Source organism: Mus caroli, chromosome 9 (genome assembly GCF_900094665.2).
Source record: "Mus caroli chromosome 9, CAROLI_EIJ_v1.1, whole genome shotgun sequence".
Lineage (NCBI taxonomy): Eukaryota > Metazoa > Chordata > Mammalia > Rodentia > Muridae > Mus > Mus caroli.
The window spans coordinates 54,212,037-54,223,461 of NC_034578.1; the positions used below are offsets into that span (position 1 = coordinate 54,212,037).

Consider the following 11,425-nt stretch of genomic DNA (forward strand, 5'->3'; position numbering starts at 1 on the left):
TCTTATTAAAGTTTGCCGTTATTATCGCCACAATTCCAAATTGTGATAGTCTCCTCTGTTGGCGATTCCAAATCCACACTGTCCATTGCTCACCCTGCCTTTTTTCCCACGTAAGAATGTTCACTACGGTTACCCGGGTTATCGGACCAGCTTTGGCGCGGCGCCGGCGTGGTTTGTCCTCGACGGCCGCCGTAGCCGCCGGCGACCGCATGGCGCCCCACCCGCTTCCGTAGGCGCGAGCTCCGCAGTGGGCCGGCCTTATGCTCCGCCCAGCGTGCGTCGCTGCGTGAGTCCGGCCCCCGCGAACTGCTGTACGGCCCGCGAGCTCACACCGGCTTCTCGTCAGCCTCAGCCAGTGCGCTGTGGTCGCCGTCATGCTCGCCGCTGCCCTCCGTCGCTGTACCGCAGCCGCGGCTGCCCGAGGCCTCCTGCACCCCGCCTCGGCTCCCAGCCCCGCCGCCGGTAAGGCCCGCGCCCGCCACAGCCCTCGCTCGCGTGTCCTTGCTGTGACCTGGGCTCCCGCCGCCACTCGAGGGCAGGCTCCCTGGCGGCCTAGCCTTTGCCCTGCGAGCCGGCAGTGGAGCCCGGTGACCGCAGTGCGTCCGCGGCCGTCTGGAGTCGTGTAGGAGACTCCTCCGGGCCTCCCTCCCGCCACTTCCTGATGCCGGACCCGCGGCCGGTCAGGTGTGTGGACCTGCCGGGGTCGCCGAGGACGAGCTCAGCACTTCCTTTCAGTCTCTGGGCCGTGACCGTTCCCTGCGCTGACCCCGCAGCCACCTGACCGGGAGTGGCCCCCGCCGGCCTGCGGCATCTTGGCGAAGGTGACATTGAGCCTCCGGGCGCGCCGCCCGCCTCTGCGTTTCCTAGAACACAATTTGATTCCCCAGTGGGACACAATACCCTTTTAGCCCTGATCAGGCAATTCTCTGCTGGCATTTTGTGTGTCACCTTCATAACTGGGTAACGGCCACGTTTGAGGACTGTTGAGCCACGTTTTAGCCCCGCGTTTCAAATAGATAATTTAAAGTGTGGTTTCTTGCGGCTTGTAAGAGAGCCTGAACATTGATAAATATTAATGGAAAGAATGTTAACGTTTACAAGATTGGGTACCAAATACTGAGGAATACTGGGTGTACAAACACGGGAAAGCTTCGTGGATTCCCCTCCACCCGTTTAAAATTAGAAGCTTCAGTGCTGAATTATGAAGTATTAAGTTTGGTTGCTTGTTTCCCCTTCTGTGTGATCTGGAGATTTTGTGTCCCAGTGCTGAGGGGGAACCAAGGGACCTGTATTGCTAGATAATTGCTCTTGCCACTTGGTGTGTTCTCAGACCCTCTCCACTTAGCACAGTACATCTATCTTACTTTTGGTTTTGTTTGGTTGTGGTATGTGTCAGCTGTGTAGCCTGGCTGTCCTGGAACTCTTTGTAAACCAGGCCAGCGTCGGCCTAAAATAAATAGGAGTATTTTATTTTAGAGACAGGGCCTCTATAGCCTAGACTAGACTAGAACTCAGAATGGTACTAAAAGGGCTATCGAGGAACTTACTGCATTCCTCCTAAGTGCAGGGATTAACCTTGGGAGCCACCACACCCGGCACAGGCGTTATACTTTATTCACAGTAGTTGTGCTTGGATCCTGGTCTGGGATACGTTAGTGTTTTATGAAATTTAGTTCATGTGTGTAGATATAAAAATAACTTAGCCAGGTATGTTGGGACCAACACTCACAGGGAGGTTGAAAAAGATAAAGAAAAAGGTGGATCTCTTTGTGTTCCAGTCTAGCCATGGCTACATAGTGAGACCCTGTCTCACACACAAAGAAGGGCCTCAGACACTCCAAAATTGTTTCCTTGATTACTTGAACCTAAAGAATATTTTTTGGCTTCATTTAGTCTTTTATAAGGCATTGTATTATATTAGCAACAAGAGAGTCGACTGTAGGGAGTTCAGGAGTTTTTGGTGGGAAGAGGTTAGATAGCGTCTTAGATAGTCAAGGGTGGACTCAAAAGTAGCTGTGTAGTCATGATCGTCCTCCTGCATCCACCTCTGGAATGACTAGGATCACGGGTGTGTGCCACCACACTCAGCTTTGGAATGCATTTAGGAAACCTAGGGAGTGCAAGGGCTCATAGGTTAAGAGTACTTGTCATTGCAAAGAACCCAGGTTCGATTCCCAGCACCCTCTTCTGACTTCCTTATGCACCCCATCAGATGTACATACACACATGCAGGCAAAACATACATAAAAAGTAAAATCAAAAAGAGAAACCAAGGAGATGATCATATTTTACAGAAGAAACTGATGCCTACCTTGGGAAACTGACCTTTTTGTTAGTGATGGAGCTATTTTCTCTTTCTCAGTTAAATTTGAGTTATCCTGATGCTTTTTTGTGTCTTATTTGCTAAGGCAACAAATGCTTTTTTTTTTTTTTCATATAGATAAATACCTTGAGATGTTTTTATTTCTGACTTTTGAGTTGGGGTACTGTCTGGAATTGACTGTGTGATTCATGCTAGCCTCAAATTTGTAGTAGCCCTTCTGCTTCTGCCTCCTGAGTCCTGGGATTATAGGTGTAGCACCATACACACTTAGCTGAGATTATACGTGTACACACACACATGGTTTCTCTGTGTACCCCTGGCTGTCCTGGAACTCACTCTGTAGACCAAGCTGGCTTCAAACTCATAGAGATCTGCCTGCCTCTGCCTCCCAAGAACTGGGATTAAAGGCATGGACCACCACCCAACTGAAATATTTTTAAAGGAAATTTTCTGCTTTTTCTTTTATTTCTCTTTTTTTGGGGAGAAGGAGCATTGAACTTTGGGAGTTTCTTATGAAACAGGGAAATTTTCTTCCTTTTTTTTTCTTTTAAGGAGGTTGAGAAAAGGACTATAGTTTATTGTTATTTAAGTTCTTGTCTAGGTTTCTCTCTGAGGCTTTCTATTCACCCCCTGGTGTGCAATTCAGAAACAAAGGCTTTTAGGTGATTCTCCTTTATTCCTAAATACTTCCACAAGGGGGCAGTATTGGTTGTAAATGGTGTCTCTTTTTAGCTGTGTGACCTTGTATACTAATTGATCTTAAGCCTTTCTAAAGTTAAAATAATGTTTTTGGTAGCTCTGAGGTTTACATTTGATAATGCAACTCTTGCCTGGCGCAAAGGCTTAATATGGTTATGCCTTGCTAAATAATAAAATGGAGACTGCTAGGTACCTCTTGCACATTAATCAATTTTGTCACTGGATGTCTTATAGCCTATTCCATACCTAGGCTTTGAAGTCAGGTCCACGTGTCCATTTGGTTCATGGTTGGCAGAAAATTTCCAAACATATTTGGTTTATTGTGATGCGCTTCATTTTTAGGTTGAGACTTGTTATTGGTGTGAGATCGTTTTTGTAATGGACAGTGAAAAAGGCAAGCAGTGTGTGGTGGCACATGTGCCCTCAGTCCCAGTGCTTAAAACGTGGGCAGATTTTTGAGTTCCAGTCTAGCCTGGACTAACAGCACAGCCAAGGGAGATGTGGGGAGCAGGAGGAGGGAGAGGAGGAGGAGGAGGAGGAGGAAGCTGGACATGGTGGCTTACAGCTAGGGCGGCTGAAGAAGCCAGGAAGAAGAGCAGGTTAGTGTGGTGTACAGAGTTGAAACCCTGTTCCAATAAAAGGAAGAGATGTGGGGGGCGGTTGTGGTGGTTTTGGGGTGCATCCTCTGTCAGCAGTTTCTCAACCTTCCTAGTGCTGCAACCCTTTAACACAGTTCCTCATGTTGTGGTGACCCCCACATACAGTTATTTCATTGCTACTTCATAGCTGTATTTTTGCTACTGTTATGAACTGTAATGTATATATCTGTTGTGCAAGATATCTGATACAGGACCAGTGGGGGTCCAGACCCATAGGTTGAGCTACTCTGTGGCTCTCTTAAGCTAGGCTTGTAGGAATAGTTTCCCTAGCCAGTTTGCTCTGGGAATCCTCTGCCTTCTGGGAGCAGAATTACAGTTGGGACGGCATGCACACCTAGCATTTTATGTGGGCCTAGGTAGCCAAACTCTGCTGAGCCATCTTCCCAGCTCCTGATTTCTTTTCTTTTCTTTTCTTTTCTTTTCTTTCATTCATTCATGGGCAGGGTCTCATGAGCTCAGGCTAGCCCTTGAATCTCAGGATGCCCTTAAACTCCTAAGTTAATGTTTTAAATAAAACTCTAGTCAACCCTTGAAATTATAAAATCCTGGCATCCTTACCCTGAGAGCTTGAAAGACCCTGAAGGGTGGAAGATAGGTGTTTGTTTGTTTGTTTGTTTTCTTCTTCTCTTGGTAAAATGCTGAGTTTAAGTAGCATAGCACTTTGTATTGCTTGCTAGTGCTTAACCTTATGTCCTCAATCAAGGTCCGTGTCTGGCCTTAAGCTTTGCGTCCTCAATAACCCTGGTGTCTAACTTGTTAATGCAACTTGTATATGATTTGCTTCTGTCCCTCATTCCTAGAATTCTCAGTGCCAAAAGGGACTATTCTTGGGACCTTTTGGCCTGATTATCAAGCAGAAAACTATCTGTTTTAACCAAATGTGAACACAAAAGATTAATGAGCCCCTTATTTTATTTATTTTTCTAAATTCATAGTGTTGGCTTTTTCTAGGCGAATGCCATATCTTTTTGGGTGGCTGAGTAGGAGGAGCCTGGGCTGGCCTAGTTATATAGCAGAAGATGAATAAATTTCTGAGCTGTTCCTGCTTCTCAAGTGCTGGTTATAGATCTGAGTCATTATGCCCTGGGACTCTGCAGTCTAGGTAAGCATTTAGCCAAGCGAACTACAGCACAGCCCAGAGGGTAGTAGCTGTTTTGAAATATTCACATTTTCACACTTCCTTTTTCCTTCTCTTCCTCCTCTAATGCCTTTAGGTTATATTAAAGCATTGAATAATTGCCAGAAATTTTTAGTGACAGCCAGGCAGAGTAGTGCACTTTCCAGTAATTTGGGAGGTGGAGGCAGGAAAGCTCAGGGTCATCCTGAACATACACAGCAAGTTTCAAGCCATAGGACCCTGTCTCAAAACACTTACATGCATGCATGTGCCGTTATGCAAAGCCATTAGGAAGTGAAGTAGTGGTGTTGGGGGATTATTATCTGTATGATTTCTCTACAAATAAAGTATTAGTTATGTGTGGGAGAAAGAGCTGACATGATACAATTCCAGCTTTTGGAAGGTTGAGGGGTGTAGGGAGGATGGAGCCTCAGGGCACTGGGAGATGCTGTCTTGAGAACAGTAAAACCTATTATCTATGTAAACAAATAAAACATTGTGCCTTATTTGTGGGAGGGGTGACTAAGGACAGGTCATTAACTAATAGAGGAAGTTCTACCCATTACTACCCATATATAATTTAAACTTTGTGGAACATAGGATAGTCTAGTTTTTGCTGTTGTGGAACAGGTGTGTATGTGTACACCCAGTAGGGGTTTTTCTTTTGTTTGTTTGCTTTGGTTTTGTTTGTTATTGTTGTTTTTGAAACTAGGTATTTCTGTGTAGCCTTGGCAGGTCTGGAACCATGGAGTTCCTTGCCTTTGCTTCCTGAGTGCTAGGATTAAAGTGCAACTGGGCTTGACCCTAAGGATTGTTTTACTTGGTTTTTGTTGTTTTGTTTGTTATATTTTCTGAGCTTGGCTCTTACTCTGTAGCCCAGGCTGACCTCAACTTTCAAAGTGTTAGTATTACAAACATGAGTCACTATACCTTGCATTTCCTTATTTTTCCTCCCCTTCATGTAAGTGTGTGTGATTTGGCTTCTAGGAATGGATAATCAAGACACTGTAGGGCATGATCATCTTTCCTTGAATTTGCAGTTGCTGGTTGTGTGTTCTTACAATTGGAAAGCAAAGCTAGCACTCAAATCCACACCTAGGAGTACAAAAGGACTTGACTACCATAAACACTTTTCTAGGTTGCAGGTGAACCTAACAGTTAACCAGAGTTAAAGAACAAGGCAAACAAGGTCCTGGGATCCCAGGCACTGGGGGCTGGGGAAGCAAACAACTTACCTCTAGGAGGAAATGTATATACTTTGATTCTCTTGAGTAAATATTTAGGAGGAAAGTTACTGATTTTATGGTAGCTCTGTATTAACTTGATAAGAAATCACTAAGCAGCCGGGCGGTGGTGGCACACTCCTTTAGTCCCAGCACTTGGGGGGCAGAGGCAGGCGGATTTCTGAGTTGGAGGCCAGCCTGGTCTACAAAGTGAGTTCCAAGACAACCAGGGCTTTACAGAGAAACCCTGTCTTGGGAAAAAAAAAAAAGAAAAAGAAATCACTAAGCAGCCTTTGAAAGTAGTTAACCATTTTATATAGTTAACCATTTTATATTTGCACTTTGGTACTCTGGTCCTTACTCTGGATAACTGCAGTTTGTGAAAATGGCAGCATAGGACTTCTAAGTATCACGAGATAGGGCGTTATTGCCATCTTTGCTTTGTGGTGTATAAAATGTGTTAGTCTTCTGAGATACTGAATATACATGAAATTTTGATTAAGTTTAAATATGAGATACATTTAGGCCTATAGACCTTTTTCCTTGTCAGAGAAGTTCAGACACGTTCATCACATTCATATACGTGTTCCAGTTTGTTTGGACCTAGGGTTGTGGAAAAAATTTATCTCTGAAAATTGGGACTTAGGCTATGATCTTCTGGGACTCATGGCTGGTATTTTGTTCATGGTGTAAATGGTGTTAGTCAAGGGAGAATTCTTTCATTTGATCTTACATTCACTAAAATGCATATTGGTTAAGAGAACTTAATGCTCTTTGGAGTACTACTTGAATTCAGTTCCCAGCATTCAGATCAGAAGACTCAACAAGGCCTCTAACTCCAGCTCTGAGACATCCAGTACCTCTGACTTCCAAGGGTACCTGCATTCATGTGAATATACCCATGCACAAACATTGCACAAACACATAATTAAAACTTACTGTTGAGTGTGGCTGCAGATGTGTGCGTGCCATAATGTGCATATGGCATCAGAGGACAGCTTCATTGGCTCTTACCTTTCTGCCTTTATGTGGGTTCTAGGAATCACTTAGGTCTTTAGATTTATGTGGCAATTGCTTTTATTCACTGAGGAATCTCGCTGGCCTGAGACAGGGTTTTTGCTAAGCAGCCCAGGCTGAGCTCACTTTTCTTGCTTAAATTTCCAGAATGTTGGAATTATAGGAATGTGCCATCACACCTAGATATATAATACTATATGTTTTACTCTGGCTAGTATTTAAGATTTGTTTTCTTTTTGAGGCAGTCTTACTCTACAACCCAGATTGTGCTTAGAATTCACTTACAGAGCCGGGCACACGCCTTTAATCCCAGCACTTGGGAGGCAGAGGCAGGCAGATTTCTGAGTTCAAGGCCAGCCTGGTCTACAAAGTGAGTTCCAGGACAGCGAGGGCTATACAGAGAAAACACTGTCTCAAAAAACAAAACAAAAAAAAAAAAAAGAATTCACTTACAGTGCAGGCTGACCTTGAAATCAGCACAGGCAACACAGCAAAATCTTTCTCAAAAATGAACAAAAAGACAAGTTACTGCACTAGAAAACATGTGTCAAACAGTCTGTACATTTTGCCCCCTTCTGCTGTTTTCTACTCTTCTTTCTGCCAATGACTGCATTAAGGACAGGATAATAGCATTCACAGTTGAGTGGTCTTCCACTATTGACGTCATTGCTCTTTTCCTTTGTAGCTGTCTGTTCCATTCGCTGCTATTCTCATGGGTCACACGAGACAGATGAGGAGTTTGATGCTCGCTGGGTGACATACTTCAACAAGCCAGACATTGATGCCTGGGAATTGCGTAAAGGTAACTGGAACATAGATGTATCATATTTGCATGTGTAAACATGAACTATTCTTGAAAGCAAACACAATGTATGCTTGAAAACATGTTGTGTGAGTTGGTGACTGTCACGGCTTGTAGTTAGAAAAGCCTGCAGCTTCTATAACGTTTCCTATAAAGTGCGAGTTTTAAACTAGACAGCAGGTCTGGAGTATGCTTGTCGGTGATAGAGCTCCTTCCTAGCATGCATAGGTTTTGGGTCTGATCCCCAGGACTGGGAAGAAAGAGGGAACACATGCCCTATTGACATGTGAGCCAGAGAGCTCTGTTGTGAGGAGCTGTTCTCTGCGCTGCTTTAACAGCAGAGTTACTACAACTGTGCCTTTCAGATCATTTAGATGAGCAGTCATTTGAGCAGGAACAAATCGCACTAATGTGAACCAGTCATTAATTGTAAGTGTACTATATAAGTAATCTCGGATCAAGAATCTGTGGCAATGTGGCTGTGCGTATGGTTGGTTCTCTCATGTATTTTTAAATATTTTACAATAATAAAAGCAAGCATCCCAAGTGCTTTTAACTTCTCTGCCAGAATGTAATGGTCCTATCTTGCTGCAGCTGGGGAATTTCTTATTTAAAACCTAAAGATCTTACTGATGTATGAAAAGAACAGCAATTCTGCATTTTCATCAAGACTTCAATTTTCTTGATGTGCCGTTTTGTGCAGACACAAAAGTAATCATGCCCAGTCATTTTCTGGTTGAATGTTTATGTGTCTTTACACTAATGTTTCTCTATAATATCTTCTTAATGTCGTCATTTGGGCCTCATTATCTCTCCTTAGGCATTCTTCTGGTTGTTTTTAGATGATTTTTCAATACCGTTTAAAGAATTCAAAATTCCTGTATTGTATTAACAGTTAAGTAAGTAAGCTAACACTCCAGGACTTTTCCTTTAATCTCAGCACTGTTGCATAATTGTGCTAATTCTTTGTGGTGTGTTCTTACTAGTTTGTTACAGGTAGATTCTCATTTTACAGATAACAGTGGCCTGAACAGATGAGGTCACGTGTCCATGATTCAGTGAGACTAGAGAGAGCTGAGCCATGGACAGTAAGCAGACAGATAACTAAATTTGAGTGTATGAAGAAGGATATCACAGGGTAATGTGAACTTTTTTTTTTTAACTTGACAGGGATGAATACACTTGTTGGCTATGATCTGGTTCCTGAGCCCAAAATCATTGATGCTGCATTGCGAGCATGTAGACGGTTAAATGATTTTGCTAGTGCTGTTCGCATCTTGGAGGTTGTTAAGGTCAGTAAAATAATGATGCTAAGGTTGTTCCAGAATAGGTGGGCCATATCACTTATTGACACTGGTGATATGGCCTAGTACACAATATCCTTTTAAGTGTGGTTGTCCATGATTTATTTTATTTATTTATTATATGTAAGTACACTGTAGCTGTCTTCAGACACTCCAGAAGAGGGCATCAGATCTCCTTATGGATGGTTGTGAGCCACCATGTGGTTGCTGGGATTTGAACTCAGGACCTTCAGAAGAGCAATCAGTGCTCTTACCTGCTGAGCCATCACCAGCCCGCCCCCCCCCCTTTTTTTTTTTAATGTTAGAGAGATGGCTCAATTGCTAAGAGCTGCTGGTGCTCTTAACTGGCTGCTCTTTAAGAGGATCCAGGGTTCCGACAGCTCACAACTGTAACTCCAGTTCCAGGTTATCTGCATCCTCACACAGACATGCATGCAGGCAAAACACCAATGCACATAAAAACAAATAAATATGTATACATAGATAGATAGATATAATTTTTTTTAGGTTTGTAAGGGGAAAGTGACAATACTTTATCTGTACTAAGGTAATTAAGGGTTCTGTGAGCTATCAGTCCACTCAGCACTGGTAGTTAAGTCAGTCCTTTAAATTGGAAGCAAGTTAAGAAACTTCCCTTGTGTTAATTTAATTCTCTGATGCCTGATGGACATGTTTAATTACCTTTTCAAAATTGTCATCACCACCTTGAGCTTCTCGTCCTTGAGTTGTCTCTACTACATTACAGGAGTCCACAGCTGGGTCGTGGTTCTGAGGCCCAACTGAAAGGCCTCCTGAACAGCTGGTGGGCGTCTATCAACTGAGGTCTAGCCCCAGCCCTGCAGTTTCATTTGTTAACAGACTATTCTCATTGCCAACAGGACAAAGCAGGACCTCATAAGGAAATCTACCCCTATGTCATCCAGGAACTTAGACCAACTTTAAATGAATTGGGAATCTCCACTCCAGAGGAGCTGGGCCTTGACAAAGTGTAAACTCCCTTCGGTAAGTAGCAGTTCAAAGAGTGGTGGGCTGATGGCAGCGCTGTCCTGTGGTTTTTTTGTGTGTGTTTGTGCCACAGCAACCTTGTGAAATTCAGAAGACATTTTTTTCTAGTCAGTTTTCTCCTACCACGTGGGTCTGAGGGCTTCATCTCAGGCTGTCTGGTTCTGCAGCAAGTGTCTTTACCTGCTCAGCCATCTTGATCAGCTCTGAAATTACTATCCTGTCTATGTTGTTCTGACTGCTAGGGTTACCTGGCTTTAAACTTTTCTGATTAGGAGAAAAAGGCTAAGTACCAGTGGTGTAAATGATGAAGAGGCTACAAAGTCAAGCCCTTGTAAATTGATGGGGGCAGTATTAAAGCAGGAAGTGCTCCGGGGTGGAGGCTGTTTCCTGGGGCTGTAGTTCCAAAGGTCATTTTAAATAAAATGTCTTCATTTTAGCACTTTACTGGCTAATTGTGTGCTTTTTTTTTCTCTCCCTCTCTGCAGATGGGCTTCCTAAGGACTTAACTGCTGTTGCTACTTGATTGAAACAGTTGCCTGGAAATGTTTTATTTGAACAAATTTTCCTTTGAGTATCAAACCATGTAATAGTAACTTGGACTTTAATAAAGGGAAATGAGTTTGAACTGAAATTAGGTCTTGTGATGTTGTCTTCATTGAGAAGCAGGGGCTGAGCTGGGCATGGGGCATAGTCTTAGTCCCAGCTCATGGGTGGCAGAGAGAGACAGGTGGATCTCTTGAGTTTGAGGTCAGCCAGGGGTACATAGAGGAAGTCAGCAAGGTGATGTGGAGAAAAGTGCTGTGCAGCAGCCAGCTCTTCTGTGCCTGCTCTCGGCAGCTCCTTGTTAGCTTAGACATCAGAGTATTTGTCTCTGCTGTGATTGGTTTGCAGGCATTGTGGTTAAAGACTAGAGAAATAGGTTTACTCCTTCCTTGAAAGTACTAAGGGAACAGCCCTATTTAACTTCAGGAGCTCCATAATCCTAGCAAGCTTCTCACTGCTTCCTGCTTACAGGTCTGTGGGACAGCATGACAGCTGTGTTACTTCAACAGGAAAACAGTATTAAGTTAAATGTAGATGCTGCTGGGAATTTTCGTAAGTTTGATTTTTGTTGTTTTAAAGATGTGCATCGGGCTGGTGAAATGGCTCAGTGGGTAAGAGCACCCGACTGCTCTTCCGAAGGTCCGGAGTTCAAATCCCAGCAACCACATGGTGGCTCACAACCATCTGCAAAGAGATCTGACTCCCTCTTCTGGAGTGTCTGAAAACAGCTACA

At 43.7% G+C, this 11,425-nt stretch overlaps 1 protein-coding gene across 1 annotated transcript; it reads left to right on the forward strand.

The window, feature by feature from the left end:
* The first annotated feature begins 280 nt into the window (after nt 1–280).
* LOC110301284 (cytochrome c oxidase subunit 5A, mitochondrial) lies at nt 281–10,780 on the forward strand. The gene is made up of 5 exons (XM_021171687.2): nt 281–462; nt 7,724–7,840; nt 9,011–9,132; nt 10,023–10,146; nt 10,635–10,780. Exons 1-4 carry the CDS (start codon nt 375–377, stop codon nt 10,134–10,136), a joined length of 441 nt encoding a protein of 146 aa, XP_021027346.1. The 5' UTR covers nt 281–374; the 3' UTR covers nt 10,137–10,146; nt 10,635–10,780.
* Nucleotides 10,781–11,425: the final 645 nt, after the last annotated feature.

Excerpts from the sequence above, each read along its gene's own strand:
- LOC110301284 (XM_021171687.2), top strand. The coding sequence starts at position 375 with ATGCTCGCCGCTGCCCTCCGTCGCTGTACCGCAGCCGCGGCTGCCCGA. Across the intron at positions 463-7,723 it reads GGCTCCCAGCCCCGCCGCCG|CTGTCTGTTCCATTCGCTGC; the intron begins GTAAGGCCCGCG and ends TTTCCTTTGTAG. Across the intron at positions 9,133-10,022 it reads GCATCTTGGAGGTTGTTAAG|GACAAAGCAGGACCTCATAA; the intron begins GTCAGTAAAATA and ends CATTGCCAACAG.